General features: G+C 44.7%; 1 protein-coding gene across 1 annotated transcript in view; it reads left to right on the plus strand.

Annotated features, from left to right (window-relative positions):
• GPC4 (glypican 4) overlaps window positions 1-19603 on the plus strand; it is a 67042-nt gene that overhangs the window by 22044 nt on the left and 25395 nt on the right. Inside the window, exon 2 of the mRNA XM_054075739.1 lies at window positions 8456-8614. Coding sequence (XP_053931714.1) covers window positions 8456-8614 — 159 coding nt within the window. The remainder of the gene's footprint in view (window positions 1-8455; window positions 8615-19603) is intronic.

Here is a 19603-nt window from a genome sequence, read left to right on the forward strand (position 1 = left end):
ACTTCTTTTGAGTATTTTTGGTCATTTGTTTGGTTTTTTTTTCCAAGTAAAGCATGATCCCTAGAACCACTAGGAGTGTCTGACCTCAAAACATTGCTGAAGCTTTCGAAGGTCATCTGCCAAATCTGGGATTCGCTAGCAGATGACCAGTCTGCTGGCACAAATAGGTGAGCTTGAGTACATCTCACAAGAAGCTACTGTGCAGTTCTGAAACGTGGTTTTGTGCATTGATGCTGAAATCGGCTACGTTTGAAAAGGAAAAGAGAAAAAAAAATGACTGGAAAAGTGGTTGCCAGCGACGTACTCTGGTTTCCCTGCCTGCCTGTGTGTGGTGCCTTTTGCACCAGTGAACATCCTGGGAGGTGCCTGATGGAGGGGCTGAGAGCAGTGGAGGGGCTGAAAGTGGAAGGGGAAAATGTTGTTAAGAACGCAAAATATTCCAGTTCGAATGACGGTGTTTGTGGTAGAATCTGTTTTGGTTAAAAGCTGCTTTTTCGGCAAATAGCCCAAAGCTTTATGGAAAAAAACAAACGGGCAGTTTTTTTGGCTTTGTATTGCCTTCTTAATGGGGAATTTGAAGAAAAAATGAGAAGTCTCACAAAGAAAGTAACTGTCTCCCAGCCAGATCTCTTCTATTTACTGTTCCTTGTGCCTGAGGCTGCAATAGTTCTGTGTATTTGCTGTTCCCAACGGATTCTTTTTTATTATTATTATTTTTCTTTAATTGCATGAAATTATACTTGATTTTTTTTGAGTTATCCGTGTAGAATCTGCTAGACAATTTCTCTTGAATTCTGTAGTCTCACCACTGGCTGGTTTTTTTATGGATTTTGTCACAACTGGATAGATTTTTCTGTTTACCTTTTATGTATACGCAGAATTACTGACTGAGAGTGTTGGGCTTTCTGACTTTTCTTTGGTGGCTGATGGAGAGACGGGGGTACCACCTGTCTTGGCCATCCCAGAGATAGGTCTTTCGTGTGCCTTGTATGTCTGTGCTGTTTCTCCTCACTGGAGAATTGGAAAAAAACCCAAAGATAACTTTCAGCATAACTTGTCTGTTGCGTAACACCTCTGACTTAGTGCACATAGACAGAGACACGTTATGAAAACTATTTCATGCCTGAAGAATTCAGTGATGATGAAGACAATTTGCATTTCCTAGGTTCTCACTCAGATGTTGAGTAGGGTTTTTTGGTTTTGTTTTTTAATTAAGAAACAAGTCTTGGTTTTCATTGAAGGTTTCTGTCTTAGGTAGAGCCAAGGAGAATCCTCTAGTTAACCAAAGCTATTTTACTCTCCAGGCTTGTTTAAATAATGAGTTTATGCAGTATTTTTTTTTCTTGCTTTATTTATATATTCAGGTCTTTGTGTGGTTTCTCTGTCTTTTGATGTTTACAGAAATGCATTATCTTCATCTGTCTGGTTTGTGTTTGGTGTGCCACTAATTGACTCAATATCCTGTTTGTTGGAATGAAAGCGTGCTCTATCATGGCATATTTTTCCAGGGTGTAAAACCTCACAGTGTTCGGGCCACCCTGTTGGGAAGGAAATTGTCAGTTGTGCTATGGAAATGAAGCAGTGATGGTATTTTTCCTCAGGTGAACAGTGTTTTAACTTTAAATGAACTCTAAAAACCCTACTGAAGGTGAGATCTGGCATCCTCCTCAGCTGGATGTCACCTGCAAAGGATGCAGTTCAAGGCTCAGATGTGTTTGGCCCTTGGGCACCTCCACCTGAACCTCTCCATTGCCCCAACCTCAGTGGGAGAGCCAGGGAGGGAGGGACATCATATGGCTGTTGCTGTTTCTCTGGGGTGATGTGGCAAGCTGAGACAGGTCTTTGTCTTTTGTTTGAGCTTTAAGAGCTGCATTAAGAGCATGAGAAGGGGTCTTCTCCTCTGCCCCTGCCCTGGAGCCATGTCCCAGATTTACTCTGGCTGACCTCAACGTGCAGCATTTGCACAGACTTGGTCTTTCAGGGATCTGGCTCTGTCGTGAGCTCAGACGAGCTTTGCAGTAGTAATTTGGACTTAGATGGGTGGAAGGCAAGAGCCCTCTTTGTGTCCTAAGTTGCTCTTTCCAGTAGAAAATTAAGGTTCCTAATGTGCATTTGACTTAATGTACACACGTGGATATAAATCTCTCTTGTTCACTTCAGTCCCTGACCCTCTTGGCAGTAAATTTGGGAACTTGAAGCTGTCAACAAAGCAAAATGGAAAAATAGAAGCCAGACAGACCTCGGCTGTGTGCGATATTTTAAGTAACTGTAGGTACGCACTATGGAAATAATTAGGATTATTTGTTGTGTTGAAGGGAGGTATGTCACTGAGGTATTGTGTGCACCGGCGTTCCCTGCGCCTGCAAGATGGATTAGCAGCTGAGTTAACAGATGCAGTAAAGCTCGCCTGAAAATAGTTCACTGTTGTTAAGTGTAGGTGAAAAGGCTTTGGTTTGGGTATCAAAGAGTGTATTTTGACTGCTTGACAAATTTGAAAAAAAAAGAAATTCAATATTTAAGCTTTCTTTGTCAGTCTGGGGAATATTTCTGTGCCATTAGAGTAATCAGCAAAAAACTGAAATGCACATTGATTAATAACCTAAGTGGAAGCGCAGGGGGAACAAGTGGCTTTAAAGTTAATAAGGCAAATAAACCGTTTATATAAAATGACTGCTAATTGAGTGGGATGTTAAATATGCTGCATGCTGGCATGCGCTGCCAAACTGCGGTATTTCCATAACCCTACTAACGGTTAGCTTTGGGACCGGACTGCATGACAGGACGTCTTCTGGCTGAAAACACCCAGGTGGCTGGGAAAAAAGGGATGCAGGTGGGAAGGAGCATCCATGGTGATCAAATCCTGGGCCAGAACTCCTGTGGCTGTGGAAGGGCTGGAGCCTGCATGCCAATCTGGAGGGCAATGCTAGCTGCTGACCTCCAAAGTGAAGACCTGGGTGTGGGTGCATGAGGTACTCTCTCTCTTTTGGTACTTTTTGGGGTTGAGGTCCCACTGAAAATTGCAAATGTTTTGAGGGAAGAAAGGAAAGCTGACTGTCGTTACATGATGGGGGCCTTTAGGATGGGAAATGACTTGTGTTGGAAATGGGATACGTAATTTTGTGTCTGGTGTAGGGAGGAGGCTGCACATAGCACTTCTCCTGGAAATGTGCAGTTAAAGTAGTGGTTCAGGCTGGAAACAGTACTGTACACTCAGAAGCATCACAAAAGGTACATCTCCAAATGGTTAATGCGTTCCAGATGCAGGATACCAGCAGCTCTGTATTGTTTTTCAGGATGTGAGCTTAGAAACTTGTAATTCTGTGTTGTGCCTTTCGCAGATGCATCGCCTCTGTTAGCAGGACCTCAATGCTGTTTTACATCTCTTCCTTCCTGGCACGCGACTGTCTTCGCAGGGATATTCTCCCCAGTAAAATAAACACGAATCCCTCAGCAGCACTACTTCAAGGCAAGCAGGAAAAAACTGACCACCTGGTGAAAAATGAATACTCTGATAAGAGCCATCAACTATCCAGATTTGCTGGCTGTGCTAGGCAAAAAGCGTGCCTTCAAGCAGCATGTGTGTAACAGCCAGCGAGGAGGCAGCTGGGTTATTTTTTTCCTCCCTTTGGTGTTTGCAGCTCAGTGTCATTTCACCTGGAAATATTTGTGTGCCAAGATGCTACCTGCATTTCTGTGGTGCTCTTCATTAGCAGGTACCTAAACGCAACAGGAACTGTGATAAGGGTGACCCAGCCTTGCTTGGGGCCGGGACCACTGTGGGGTGTGTGCGGACAGACCATCAGGTTATGGTGGCAGATAAGTAAGAGCTCACATGCTGCTCTTGGAGGGGCTGAGCATCCCTGACTTATTTTGTAGTCAGGAAAACAGGGCAGTTTTTGGTATTTTGGGTACAATTAAAGGTGATCGGATTGGGTGGACATTTTGGTAGCCCTGTCTGTCTCAATGACTCCACTGGAGTCGATCACAAGCTCATGCTTTTCTTTCTTCTTCTCGCCCCTTGTTAACGTGGGGCCAGAGCAGCGGAGCTGTGCTCGGGGGTGATGCTAGTGTTTCTTGTCATCTTTGTTGGGGGTTTTGTAAAGCCTTGGTAGCATGTCAATTATATATGATGGGTGGAAGCCTAATATTCTGTGATAATTAGAAGGCAAGTCTAGTGTGAAATCGGATTAGAGCCTGGCATTACAGACTAGGATTCCTTTAGTAGTTGGTTCAGAGGAAGTCATAAAACTCTTTTAAAGATGATACAAGCCGGTGTGTGCTAAAGGGAAGAGGCAGAGCGTGGGGCCAAAATGATGGTCCCCGGGCAGGGTTTGCCTCTTGCTCTTCCACCAGGCAGTAACATCTCGGGTCATAAACTGCTTTTGGCTTGTTTACCGAACTGCAGTGAAAGCCTAGGCTTTGTACAGGAGTGTTTTAAAGAATACACTCCTGCAAGTTTACCTAATTTTGCAGCTAGATGTAGTTCAAGTATGAACTTGGTTATGGTGAGGAGAAGCAGGCTGAGAAGGCGTGTTAGACATCCAGAAACAAGATTTTGAAAAGGTTAGTGCTAGGAACTACTTTTCATGATCATGAAGCCTCTGCATTTCTACTGCACACTTTTTCATTTACTGAAAACTTGTTTTCCAACATGTTGCAAAATAGTTACTTGATTTGGAAGAAACTCCATGTGCCTGGAGTATGCTAAATGTAGTGTTGCTGTAATGGCTTAAATCATACGTTTGCAAGATTACCTTTCTGAGCCCATTTTCTTGGATGCACGGAGGGCGGCATTGTGTACCATTGCATTTCTATCTTTAAACCATCGCCTCCATTCCTCAGAGGTGTGCTGTTAACTAGCCAAGGAGCAAGGGTCTTCTGTAATTTTGGTCCCTAATTTCTCTCTGCATTAATATGCACTATAAAATGGGGAGGAGGTCTTGCTGCAGCAGGCCAAGGGAAGGATCTGCTGCAAATCCACAACAAGTTGGATGGTGTGCATATGCAATAGCTATTTGGAGTTGCTCTCTGCTACTTAAGCTCTTTTTGCCATGCAGCCCCCGATGTGATGATTGCACACCCTGCCAAACAATTCAATAAAAAGCATAACTTGAAAGGAAGCTGTAGCAGAGTTATATTTTTGCTGTGCTCACATGGTGATAAATTACAAAAGCTGCCAGAGTCTTTAGCACTCAACAGTAGATGATGAAGAAAGAGTTGCCTTGTATGGGCATTGTTTGATGGGTTTTAACTTGGTAAATAATTATTGCTGAATGTGTCCTTGACAGTGAGTGCACACCATGAATGTTCTTTACATCATCTACATAAACATTAGTTCTCTGTTTAAGTGGGTGTATGTACTAGTTTTTTTTTTTTTCACTCGTTCTCATTAGAGTTCGCTGCCAATTGGAAAAACGAGGAGCGTTGTCTTTGGTCTTGGCTCTAGGTTGGTATTTTCTGTGTGCGTAACTGCTCCGTGCTTATGTGGACCACTGGCAGCGACTGCTTTCCAGGCTTCATTTGCATTCCCCTGCACGTGGTGGTTGTAACACTGTTGTGTTTTAAAGCTGTTATCTGATGATGCTGTGCTTTGGGGGCTCTGTCTGTGGAGGCTTAAGGAGTTCCCAACACTGCATCCACTTGCCGAAGGGCCATGCGATGGATCTGTCACCCAGGCAGGCAGTGGGATGCTGAGATGTTGCGTAGCTCTCTCTGCAAACTTGGGCATTGAAAGAGTTCTGTGGATGGATGCTGAACGGATCTGTTCTGCCAGCTAATTTAAAACAAAAAACAAAGGCTAGGCATGAGATTTCTCGCAAATCATGTCAATGCCTGTTGCTTTGTGCAAGTGAAGGTGTATTCTAAGGGATGTGGAGGTGCTAAGGACAACCCTCCCTGTGAGAAAACGGGGCCCCTAATATCTTTCCGTGACTTTTCTGTTGGTCTCTCCCGCTGTGGCTTAAGAAAACTGCAAGAAAAGCAGCTCACAGCCCTAAACTTTCTGGTTTTTAGCACTGGGTAACAGTGCATCCTCCTATGATTAGCACTGAGTAGCCAGCGCTCCTCAGCTCCAGACAGAGCTAATTCTTGATCGCAAGCCAAGACCACATAGTGCTGACATGACTGAGAAATATCTTCCACAATTAGATTGCTTGGTCATTCATTTTTGAATGCGAGTTGCATTTTGGAGCATAATTTCTTAATGATCAACCAAATGGGATCTGTGGAAACTTGATTTACTGTCAGTGGTGTTTCTCCTTGCTTGGCTTTGCATGTGTGTCCCAGGGAGGCACTGTGCAAATTTGGGATGAGGCGGATCAAAGAAAGGTGATTTTGCTTTGTAACATTAGCTCCTGGTCTGACACTCGGAGCTATAAACCACTGTAAGATAGCTGGAAAAGGCATTGTAAAATCTGTGGGATGGTAACTTTAGTTTAGTAGCATAAATAGATATAAAACTGTTAACTTCTATTTGTGAAATATATTGAGCTTTTAATTTTTTATCAGTAAATACATTGGGGTAGTTGTTAGAAGTTGTCTTAGGCATCCCAGGGCATCTGTGGATAATGTCAAAGTGTCTGCAAAGAGTATCTGGGAAAAGAAATGCTGCTATCAGTAGGTTTGAATTTGCCAGGTAGTGTAGAGGTTTATCCCTCTGGCACAAAAGAATGGGAAGTATGTAAGTTGTAACCACCAAAGGCAGGCGTGCATTGTGGAAGTGGTACAGAAAAGATCATGAAGTTCATTTTGGGTAAAATATTTCCAACATACTCCCACTCCATAAGAAATGCTGGGAAAAAAACCCAAACCTTTTTCAAATCTTGAAATTAGATTATTTTGACAATGAAAAACTAGCTGTCATTTTAGCTGTAATTATCGCTTCGCTGCTGTTTGTTTCCTGTTGTGTCAAAGTGTCTTAGTCCTGTATTGGAACTGAGCAAAGAAATTAAAAGTGAAATATAGCAGTAGCATTTGGGCACCTTATTTTTCTTTTTAATTAACAGGCTTATAGAGGAGTGCCCAGGCATGCTCTGGGATGGATTTGGTGGGCAGGATCCAAAAATCCTGGATGCACCTCTTCGTGTCTTTTAAATGACTTCTCAAGCTAAAAGGAGCTGCGTCTATTGGTGCCGCACCCTGTAATGATGTGTATTTGCCATGGGATGCACTCCTCTGACACAGAAGGTAGAGTCTGTGAAAAAATATATCTGTACGGAGATAGCAAGGTGGTTCTGTGTTTTCTGAAGGTTGTGTCCTAGCGGTGCTGCTTTCTGTAACAGACTTTGAGCTTTCTGTAATTCCAGAGCACCAGTCAGTCTTGTGCAATAAATTAGCTGTGGTAGAGTTATCTGTCGGTCAAGGTCTCTCTGTAATGCCAGGGAAAACAAACAGTGCCTGTAGTGCAACAGGAAAATAGATTTAGGAGAGAAGGTTCTTAGGAATTTCATCTATTTACATGTAGACATAAAAGATATTTATATCTTATTTTAAAATAGTCCTTAAGTGTCTGAAAGGAGAGATACTGACTAAGCTTAGAAAGTCATGCAAGGTGATGCAAAGGTTCAATAGCTGGGCAGATGACATTGTGACATCTTGTGCAAGGCAAGAAGGGAAGCGACTGCTGATGTTAGTCACAGGCAGGCTCTGTTTTACCGTGCAAAAACTTCTTTTGTTTGTCTAAACCCACTTTTGATGCTCTAGCAAGTAGGATTGCTCTTCGGTAACTGTATAGTTCACAGCCTTTCATGAGGAGGTTATTTTATGTGCAGAGCGCTAACGAGCCCTTTGCAGCTCTTGCCATGAGTCTCTGAACCTTGGTAGTGGTTGGAGGTTGGTGGTGGCCTCCAGGGTGTGAGCAGGTGGGGAAGACTCTTTTCCTCTCTGGGAAGAGCTTCCTAGGGGCTGGGAAATGTAAAGCTTTTCCACGAGCCATTTTATAAAACAAGTATATTTTAATATCAGTGATAATTGTGCTTCTGAGAGAGATTGCTTTTCCTGTGATAAACGAAGGGTAGAGAGTCATTGAAGAAAAAAAGATTTAACTGTACAGAAAGGACCATTGTCATTGATACTGTGTTATGTATTAAGTGAATGAATTGGAAGTAATTAAAGTACTGAGCAAAAATTCATGGAAGATCTAGCATATACAGGTCAATTTACTGATTCTTCAAATCATACTGGGCAAGATGAGCACCTGTTTATTCTGTTTATTAAATAAGAGGACACCTGTTAATGTTTTTGCAGAAAGACGAGGTGCAGTGTTTGCATGTGTGGCTATAAAGTTCCTCCATGAAAGCAAGTTTTAATATGCCTGGACCAACGCTCACAGTGAGGGAGTCTCCCTGGAAGGAGATGGTGCTGCGGGTCCTTGCATCCGCTGCCTCACAATCCACGCTCTTTGCACTTGTTTAGAGAATCCTTTTAACTTGGGGATGTTTTCTTTTCTGCTTTTCAGGTGACCACTTGAAAGTCTGCTCACAAGGCTACACGTGCTGTTCTCAAGAAATGGAGGAGAAGTACAGTCAACAGAGTAAACACGACTTCAGAAACGCCGTCGTAGAGCTTAGCAATCACCTACAAACCATGTTTAGTTCCCGATACAAGAAGTTTGATGGTAAGTGCAGGGACCTTGAAATTTCTCTCATTGTGATAAAATGTAAAAAAAACCCTCATCCTGTTGTTCTCTGCAGTTGTTCTGCTCTGCCTCCCCCTTTGCTGGGGAAGTTCATGACTCATGGCACAGAGGGCAGAGCATGCCTTGTTTTGCAATCCCATGAGAGAAATATTTGCTGATTACGGCTGCTTGTTTCCCAAAGAGACAAGATCTTTCTGTCTGATTAGTCTTTTGAAAACCATTTTGCTCTGAATGTAAGATTGCAGTTGGTTTTGTTGGTGCATCCCTGCAGCATGTGTAACTGTAACGTGCACATCTCGCAGCCCTGATCCACAAAAATGCTGATCTTTCCTGGTGTGTTGTGAACAAACAGGATTTGTATCCATCTCACTTAGCCTTTGGGGCTAAGTAGAGCAGCAGATAAAATACAGAGCTGGTTTTGTGTGGAGGCCAAGGGTTCAAGTGTGATGCAGGGTCAGAAGCAAAATGAACAAAGCCTCGGCTGAGTTCCCATCACTTGAGTGAGGCTAACTGCTGACTGATAAACAAATGACTGGTCTCAGCATTGCCCTTGGTTCTGCAGCAATGTGCTGTCAGACTGGGCCTCCATAGGACATTCCTGGCCCACGTGAGCTGCAGGAAGAAACTCCCTCTGGAGGTAGCCGACACACATCCTTCCCGTGTTACCTACCTTGCAGCCAGGTGCCTTTCTTTTGAAATACCTTGGTACACCCCTCTTGCAAACAGCTGAAGTTGATGCCCAGGTGTTGGGTGCAGCACCTACCTGAGGCCTGAGCACGTTCTCTTGGTTTTGCTGCTGAACTTTTGGTCATGGCAGTTCCCATGGGGCTCTGCAGGTGCCTTCATGCTCCCAGTCACCGTGATCCCTGTGCCTGGGCATCCCCAGGTGGAAGAAGCAGGGCAGCAGGCTCTTGCATGGGTTGTCCTTGTGGGCTGGGGGAATGAGGTGACATCCAGTTGCACATGGAAATATCTGAAGAGTTAGGTGGACTGAGTTGCTGAGACTTTTGCTCTGCTTTTATGTCTTCATTGCCCTCTGTAGGAGAAGGCAATTCCACTGCACTGCTCCTCTGGACCTGTTTTTCCTTTGTTTGGTCATTGGTGCAATGTTGATTTTTCTACTAATATCCCAAAGGCTGTACTTTGAAACTCCCAGTGATCTCCTCTACTACAGCAGGTAGCAGCCTCTTTCTTTAAAAAGATATTGGCGCTTGGGTGAGTGAAAAAGTCCCTGGGTATGAAATTGCCGTGAGTCAAAGTGGAATTACGCAATTGTCTTGATAGCATCTAAATCTGCTAGCTAAATATTTCCCTCTTAACCTCTGTTGTTTCTACCTGCTAGTACACCAAAGGAGTGATCGAGAGAGAACCAAAGTGTCTAGACTTGCAAGCTTATTAAATGCAGAACAAGAGACTTAATGAAATCCAGCCCATAGATAAGCCTTTTCAAAGAGGCCAGAGGAACAGCATCTGCTTCACCTTAAATGAACAATGAAGCTTTTTGAAATGCGGCATTGAAAACAAAAGATCATGCACAGTTTACTGTATCAGCATCCTCACGTGGTGCAGACCTATTGCTAGGTGTGACTACCTGTTTGTAGGCTGAAAGATGGCTGCAGGGCTGCATGACGGCAGGGGAATATGAAACTAAGGCAAGCTGCATACCTGTCAAAGTACAAGGCTTCAAAATGGGTGAGCTTTGATAGGGAACCCTGTATGAGCTGTTTTGTTTGTGCTGCGTGGTTCTTCTCTCAGCCCATTGAAGCGTGTCTTGTGCTGGTCTCGTCCTGATCTTAGCCCTGGGAGACCTTGACAGGAGAATCTGGAAGGTGGATGGTGTGATCGGGTTGCTGGAAGATGGATTAACTGTGTCCAGCCTGTCCCTAAAGGATGTCGCTTTGCCCTATATGAAGCTAATGAAGGAGAATTAGCAACCTTCTCAGCTTCTGACAAAGCCTAATGGCCCCGTCTTTGAACATTTGTTAATATCAGATCTTAATCTTCATTTGCTGCAGACAAAGCTGATTTCGGGATTTTTTTTAATCTTACCTGGGGTGGAAGCAGGAATTAACTGATTACAATTCTCCATCTTTACCTCTTGGAAGACTTTTAATCATGACTGTCTCTTTTCCTCCAGCCCAGTCTCCTGGAGGCTGAAGGCACCTCCTTTTTCTGCAGTATTCCTGCTTGGTATCTGGGGCAGGTTGGGGAGTCTCTTGTCTGAGGTTCTCAGGCTCTTCTGAAACATTTTGAGTGCTATGCCCAAGGCTGCTGTAGTAGTGTTGTTTTGTTTTGTGTTTTTTAACAGCTCCTACTGAGTGATTGGCTGCTTGTGGTGTGGTGTTGCCCTCCTTTGGTCCTGGTGCTTGGTTATCAGGTCAGCTGCGGTCAGTTCTGCCTTACGCATTTGTCCGGTGGGGTTCTTCCCACATTTTTTTTATGTAATGTGCCCGAACTACAGAAAGAAGAGACAATCAAGACCTATGTATTTGTCCCAACCTTTAGGGATGAAATTGGAAAAGCAGATGATCTCTTCCTTTGCATGGGTCCATGCTCTGATTTTAGTATTTGCAGCTCTTTAGGGCTGTCTCATTACTAGTAGCTAAATCGATTCAAATGAAAAGAAAGCTGACACAGAAAAGCTGTGCAGTGTCTTCTGTTTAACAAGAAATCCTCCGCACTACAGCTGTGCAGATGAGTTATTGCAAAGACTGAATTCACTTCACTTAACGGGTGTCCCAGGAAGTGGGACCAATGCTTCTCTTGCATGGTGCTGCATCCCTGTGCTGGGAAGGGCCGCTCTAGGATGCAGCTCAAGCAGGAAACCACGTCCTTCAGCTCTTTGGAAATGTTTGTTGCGGCTTCTCAGGCTACTAATCTCTCAGCCTTGACATTCAGGTCTGAGAGGAGAGGTAAACCCGTGCTGCCTCTGTTATGTGCTTGACCTTTGCAGCAGTTGCTGCTGCAGAAGCACAGTCAAAGTGGCGGCATGTTCTTTGGATGGAGACTGTGATGCCCTGTGGCTTTTGGAGTGTTTGCATCAGCTGTTGCTGGAGCTCTGTGTGCCGTTGGAACTGTTGCCAGAATTGCTCTGATCTGACACCAAAGCCGTACAGAAATGGATTATCTCCTCTTAATCGGGAGCATGGAACAAGCTGCTGATTATCCATCCCCAAAGGGCTGACCAGAAGTCACTGCGGCTTCTAATGTGTAATGTGCCAGCGTCAGATGCTCCTGTACGTTTGGTTTGCACACACTAGGAGAGGACTGGAGCCTTGGAGTCCCTTATCTTATATATCCTGTCTAAATATCTGCTTATGGTACAGCTACGTATGCTTCTGGGGGTCTCTCCTGTTGTTATTTAAACCACTGTAGCAGTACGGTCTATATTTTCAGCGGTAAGGGAAATGCTTTTTTGGTAAAATAAAAAATTCAGGAGTTTTTGGATTCCCCGTTGCTAAATGCTTTTAGACTTGAAGTTTTGCTGATTTTTCTTTTTTTCTGGCATGCATGACCTCAGACATGTTTGAGCTGCATTGGATTAGTGGGTGAGATTCCTTGGCCATGTAAGAGTCTCCATCCATGACCATGACAGCCCTGGGTAAGCGACACAGCTGTGTGACTGTGACATCTCATGCCACAGAAACAGCTATAGCAGTCAAGGCTCTAAACACTCCCACTCCCCCAGCCCCTTTTTTTGAAGAAAAAAGTTCCTTTGGCTTGTCTCGTCTTCACCAGTCAGTGCCCTCCCGTTCCCTTTCCCAGGGATTAATAACATTAATAGGATTAATGGTGACATTAAGACTGCATAAACGCTCAGTCTCATTTATTAAACTTGAACTGTCACCTCTTTTGCCCTTTTGGGCTGAAGTTTTCCATGCTGAGGCTGTGTTAGCCAAGCAGTGCCTTGGGGAAATTGCTCAGCTGTTTTGAGGAATTGGAGCAGGGACAGGACACAGCGCATAACTCTCCTTCAGCGTTTCCGCTATTCTGTTGCTTCCTAGATAAGATATTCTGAGTTTTTTCTTACTAAAGACACATCCTGAAGCTCTTGGAAGGCGTAACTCTTGTGCCAGGCCTTTTCTGGGGGGAAAAATGTTTGTTTTTTTTTTTTGTAGGCTGGTTGCAGAGTGATTGGGGAGGGCAGGGCCCCAAACCCCTGTGAGATAGAGGGGCTGCTGACCCTCTGTCCTGCAGGACCAAGTCTGACAAGTGGCTGCTCATTCTCCTGCCTCTGCAGTTCACAAGTACTTTTGCTGTTGCACTTAAACCAGGTCTTGTCCCTGTCTTCTGTGTGCTCTGGATTTAGGGAAGGCAAACAAACTTCTGCAACTCTTGTTGTATGGGAATGGTATGTACAGGAGATGAATGTAGGATGGTCTGTCCCCTGGCTGGGCTGGCAGGATGGTTTGGTGTTCCCATTGCCCAAGTGACAAAGGGGTTTAAACAAAACGGTACAGCCCAAGCCAGCATCTGGGAAGCTATTAAATGCAAACAGTCCCATTTCTGACCCACTCCTCCTGACTTTTCCATTAGCATTTAAGATAAAACAAATAATGACTTGTAAAACGAAACCCCTTTGGGACTGTGAGCGGAAAGAAACCAAATCTAAGCAGCAGAAGCCGGGCAGGGGTCCCTGAGACTGGTGCACCCACCCCTCTGCTGTGTGGGGACTGGGCAGAGGGGCTGGAGAGGGACTCCTCTTTGTGGGGCTTATGTTTACGTTGGGCAGGGTATCTACAGGTATAAAGTGTGATCATCCTGTGCATTTCCGAAGCATCCCCTTGATCTTCTAGAGCAAGCGCTGTGTTATTCGTGGGTACATGAATTGCTCCCAGTTACTGGCTTATGGCAGAGCCTAAGTGGCTCGACAGGGAAGGGCATGGCCAAATACCTTCCAAACTCTACTGAAGCTGGGGAAAAAAACCTCTGGAATCTAATTTCTGAATTTAGTTTTTTTTGTTCAGATAACCCTTGGCTTTCCAGCCACTGTCTCCAGGTAGGAGTTAGCAGGAAGGTGCGCTGGTACATTGGGAAGTGTGGCTGGAAAGTGTTAATAACCAGGAATGAGGCAGAAGGGATGAAGGAAGGCTTTCAGTGGTCTCCTCTCCAATGCTTTAGGCAATGCGGAGGCAAACAGTGAAAGACGAGCCCTGCAGGTGCTTGGCAGGGCTCAGCCTACTGTTCCTATAGTTAGAATTTGGCAGACCATCGGGGCGCTCTGACTTACCAAAATAACCGCCCTTAGGGGACCTTCATCTTACCTTTATTCTTTTATTGGAAACTGCCCACAAGAGCAGAGACCCGAGGCCTCATCCTGCTCGTGTACCAGGTGTCCCCCATGTCTGCAGCACCCAGGACTTTGGGGTTAGCCCTGGCTGCCAGCACGTTTATTGCTGCAGGTGGCAGCTCTGGGTGTTGTGGTGCAGTAGGAGTGCTGGGAGTGGAGACCTGGTGGACCTTTAATGCTTGCTGTGCCAGATCTGCATGACGTTTGTGCTGCTGAATAAGTATCTGTGTGGTGGAGAGAGCTCTAGTATTACAACCCATCCTCTGGTGAGAGCGCTGATGATGACTTCATCGTTAACGTAAAAATAATAGGTTTTGTCTGTCTGGTGCCAGTCACGTCTAGATGAAGGCACAGCCTTGTTCTTATGGGATGACATTAAACTTTGTAGCAACCAGGACAGCAAATGGTGAGAAGATCCCTAAGATTTTGCAGAAGCAGTTGCTGAAATTCAGTCCTCCAGACTTGATGTTGGACCTGTGCTTGCCTGGGGTAGGGATGGAGTGTTTTATGGGGAGTATGAGGGAGTAACCACCAACACACTTCCTTTAGAAAATCCCACTTGTGGGCTTTTGTTTGTGCTTTCCCACTCACTGCAACAATAATGAAACAAAGTGCCTGCTGTTTGTGGAAGTTTGTGTGTTCTTTGTTCTTTTTAACTTTCTCATCTCCATCTGGAGGTTTTTAAGGAGGTACATAAACCACTGTGATTTTTAGCCTTCTTTCTTGAGAAGGGTGATGCTTCTCTGACAGTGGTGGGAACCAGACCGTAGTTTTGTGATGCTCAAAGATCCTGAGGTCAAGTTATCTCAGAAGGAAAAGATCTCGAGGCAGGGAACCTCCAGCCGCTTAGGCTGGGGGAGATGGGGGTTGGGAAGAGAGCCTAAGCCTTCAGCAATAGGCAAAGCCTTCAGCAATAGGCAAAACTGTGTTATGTATAGGCTTGGAGAAGGGATCAAACAGCCTTCTGCCATCTCTGGTCCAAGCACTTCTGCTGTTAAGATGACAGGTAAACTGCTCTTACCCTTTTGGGGTTTTTTTGTTGTTTTTTTTTTTTCCAAAGCAATCATGCAGGCAGCACACTTTATCCGTGGCTACAGGAAACGGTGCCTGGTGCTCTCTGGTTACTAATTTGCTGTCAACCAGTCAATGAGCTATTGTTTGTCTGTTTAAAATTAACTCTCTCTTCCTCCTTCCTGCACAAAGGAGCCATCTAGCTTATGTGCGCACTCTGGTTGTTTGCATAGTCTGGGAGCTGCTCCCCTGGGTTTCCATTGAGTTGGTGGTGGTTTGGGGTCTTATGGTGGGCATGGATGCGTGATATTCCACGAGTGCAGAGCTGGAGCTATTTCATTAGTATTAAATGCAATTTAATGTCTTGACGTCCAGCTGATGGCATGCTGGATGCAAGAGAGGTGGAAAAGCTCTCCGTGCAAATATAATGAGATGTGGGGAACTGAGGTAATGGGAACAAGAATGCCATCCCCGCCACTCAGCAGTGTTCGTCTGCCTCAAGCTCTGCGACAGCTGTTGAAGGAAGGGAGGCTTGGAAAAATGCATGTGTGAAATACCTTAGTGAGTGTCCCAGAAAACTCCTCTGAATGGGGGGTGTGCGGGAGGTAGACCGAAGGAACTCACTTTCAGGTTTTGCAGTGATGTTTAAGGTGGAAAGTTGATGGGTTGGTACCGAATGGACCTGGGTCAGCAGGCTAAAGGAGATGAGAAATAGTAGATGTATTCGAAAAGTCAGTTGAGATTGAGGAATGGGTGCAGTGGAAGTTAGACAGGGGTGGGGAGTGAAGGGAAGAGCAAGTAAATGGAAGGAAAAGAAGGTGGATGGAAGTGCTGGGAATGAAAGACCTACTGCTTGGGGAGGAGGCAGCATGAGAGAAACAGGGAGGAAACCCCCTATAGCTGACCCAGAAGGGGATGCATGAGCAGTGACGGTCCCTAGAAATGTGAAGAAGGGAGTCTGTGAAGGCTGGGCTTGTTCTGTTTTGTGGGATGCAGCAAGATGACGCCAAGGCCAAGGGCATTTCTGCTGTCACTGTTTTCCTATGCAGTATGCTGCTGTTTGCTTCTTGAATCACAGAAGGCAATCTATGTTGTTGTGTCCTCCCTCCCCCCTTTTGTTGTTTCTTATTCTCTTTAACAAGCTCGATATCAATCTTGATGTGATGGCAGTGATATTGTGCTGTGTTTTAGCTTCTTCCCTGCTCTTTTGGGCTTCTGCCAGCCCTGGGGTGCAGAGGACAATTATATTCTTGGGTCCTTAAGAAAGAAGTTCTGGAAATCTTGGGGGTTGGCGGTTGTTTTTTTTTTTCTGTCTCCTGTGTGGCTGCAGTTGTTTTTATGGTCTTAAAACATTTCAATAACCAAGCAAAGTTTGAGGAGATGTTGTTGTGCCTCCTAGCTTTCCAAGGTTCATGTGTCAAGGCTATTGCTGTGACACTGGCATGATTTAAGCCTGTATGTCTTCAAACTCTGCAGAAGAGTTCTTCCCATGTCAGTAAGTGCTAACACATGTTTGAAAACAGGGCAGAGGAACAGCTTGTGGATTTGCCCTGCCCTTCCTGAGTTCATATTCAATAAATGTGTTAACACTATGTATTCATCAGTTTCTCAACACTTCTGGAAAAAGGTTGTTAAGCTATAGTTTGTTTTTCCCTGGTGGAAATTACAAACGTGGTATATGCAATGAAGGAAGTAAAGGCGTATTAAAAGTAATGAGGCACATTTAGGAAGAAAAAAATTTTCGTTCGGAGTAGATGGCATGGCTATGGGTGGCTTCACCTTCGAGGTGAAAAGAACCGTGAGATATTAATCTCTTTTCCTCCAAATTCCTTTTGTCTGTCTGTATTGAGTTTTGCTCTCTTGAGGACCAGCTGTAGGGTGGAGTTTGCATCTACAGATGTGCCTCTGAGAAGGTGCTGGGATAGTGCAGGTGCTGTCCCCTTCACAGTGAAGCCTTCGGGGCCGTGGCTCAGGCAAGAACCTCCATCTGGGAATCCATCTTGCTGTTGTGGACTTTTTATGAATAAACCATTTTATAAGAAAATAGAATTAATCTTTTTGTGGCAGTGTTCTCCTGTACATACTAGAAATTCACATAATTGTCTGTACAGAGATGCAAATTAAAGGTTTCGGTAAGACAGAAGATCCTTAATTAGTCATAACCTGGACAATATATTAAGAATATACCCAAAAAGCTGGGTGGCAAATTATCTGAAACTAATTCATCACACCCATAAAAATTTAGCATGTTCCTTTCTGCGTGCTTGAGCCTGGTTTTATTTGTTTTTAAGGTGTGTTGAGTAATTGCATGTCTGTCTGGTATCTGCATAGTTAATTTGGAAACCTCAAACAGTGTAAGGCCAGTTGAAAACACAGTTCTAAACTAAACAAACCTGGTGCACGAGAAATTTGACATGTCTGGGAGCCTTTGGGAGCAGAAGGGTGCGTGGTAGCCCTGGCTGCCTTTTGGAAGGACACCAACACACCCAAATGTGGCCAACAGATGGGCATCTGTAGGCAGCATGTTGGCTTAGTGGCATCACTGAGCCCTTGGATAAAACTCAGCCTTTTTTGCCCTGCAGTTAAGGTTTTCTCTGCTCTAAAAAATCTTAGTGTTTTGGTGCTGAGCCCTAGGCTGCTGATATTTTGACTCTGCAGTTGCTGGAAGAGGAGCAAGCAGGGTGCCATGGAGCATAGTACTTCTCTCAAGGAAATGATTCTCTGGAATAAATGCGTTTCATTCCTGAAGATCAGAAGATTCAAGGCCAAAATTTGCACTCCTTAGTGGTTGGCTGTAGGTTCAGCCCTGAGGACTCCTTGCCTCAGGCACGGCTGTAGGGGCAGAGGACACCAGTGCTTTGGTCCTGCTGAGGGGCAGATGGTGCCAGTGGTTGCAGGAGGCAGCTCAAGCCAGGAAGTTTTACTGCTTGCTCCTTTGCCACTAACGTTCATAGGGAAATGCCAAACCTGCCTGTGGGTGAAGGGGAACGTGCTTCTTCGATATGTTCATCTGATTTCCAGGAGCTGCCTTTGATTTAGGTAGGACTGTGCCCTACAGCACCGTGTTCTCCTCATCAAAAGCCTTCTTGTATGAAAATCCCAGTGTTAAGTGTGTCTTGAAAATGTTGGCATGAGGAATAGAAAATGTTGCATCCCTTCTTACTTTTAAAAAAAGGATATTTTCACATGAATCTGAACCTATGAATCCAATATAATAAACAATATTAGGTACAAAAATCCAAGCAAGTGGGTGTACTGTCTGGAGGTGGGGGTTGCCCTGTGCCTCGCAATCGATGGAGTGATTGGATTTCTGTAAGCATCTTGTGTATCAGCAATTTGGGAGAAAGATTGTTTTGAGTTATTCTGGCAGTGGGAACTGTTATCTTTGGGGCGATGTGGTGCTCTCCTGTGCTGTGTTACTGGCAGGGCTGGTCTGCTGCAAACAGGTAATACGTCTTATTACCTGAAAAAAGGAAATTGCCGAGTGGCTATGGCTGTTTTCCCACTGTGCTCTTTTATGGAGTGGTTTATTCAAAAGCAGAGGTTTCTTTTTTCTAGAACTCCTATTGCAGAGAAATAGCAGATATGTTTCCTCCAGTCTTTCTTACTGTTTCATGACATCTCTAGGTTTTTCCTGAGTGCCGGGCATTGAAATTTTACCCTAAAATCCAAACGCGTTAAAAGAATAAACAGAATCTAGAGCTGTAGATAGCCTGACTGCAGATTACTGCCTCTTCTATCTCTAGAAGTTAATTGCATTGGAAAGGTCATCGTCCTTTAAGCATCAAAATCCATAGCATTTGCAGGATTTATTTTGCAATATGGATAAGTTTTAAACTTCTTGGCCTTAGGAAAGGGTTTGTGGCTCTGGTCCCACCAGGCAAGCCGGCTGTGCTCTGCAGACGGCAGTGCTGGTACCCTCACCCCTGCACATCACCCCGAGCGCCAAGATGACTTTGCATCAGTGGGACTTCGCTGAGGTGAGTTGAAGCAGTAAAATATGAACTTGGCTGTATCAGGTTGGACTGCTATATCAGTATAAGGCATATAAGATGTATCAGGCTGGCTGAGCCTTCTTAGCCCACTGCTGTATCTGTGGTCAGTCCTCCAGCAGCCCCAGCCCCCCTCAGGCAGGGTCCTGTGTCTGCAGAGCTCAAAAAACATAGCAAAGTGGTCGTTTTTCTCCATGTAACCCAAGCACCTCTCAGTGCTCTGCTCTTGGCTAGGAGAACCAGGGAGACCTTTAAGCCACTTGGTGCTCCTGTGGGTCAGTTGTGAAGCTGTTCCTGGTGTTACGTGTGCTTTTGCCTGGTTGTCGACAGCGGGGCCCGCTCTTGTTCTGGGAGTTTAAACAAGACAACAGGTAGGGAAAAGAGAGCCTGGCATCCCTCTGGATAGCAGCATCTCGGAGAGCACCAGCAAAGTATGATTCGTTGTCTGTGAAAAATGTTTGCGTTTGACAGCTTTTCACAGGAAGCCTGTCAGAGTGATAATTTAATGAGTACAGATTGCTTGCAACACAGCTGTAAAACGTGCTTTTACAGTGCTGTAAAATAAGCAACTGAGGCCTTTGTGTGTTTGCTTTGTTTGAGAACAAGTCAACTTCTAATACAAATGAAAGATGGTCATTTATTTTACCCAGCAAACCGTCAAGATGTAAGAGAGGA

This window comes from Cuculus canorus, chromosome 10 (genome assembly GCF_017976375.1).
Source record: "Cuculus canorus isolate bCucCan1 chromosome 10, bCucCan1.pri, whole genome shotgun sequence".
NCBI classification, from domain to species: domain Eukaryota; kingdom Metazoa; phylum Chordata; class Aves; order Cuculiformes; family Cuculidae; genus Cuculus; species Cuculus canorus.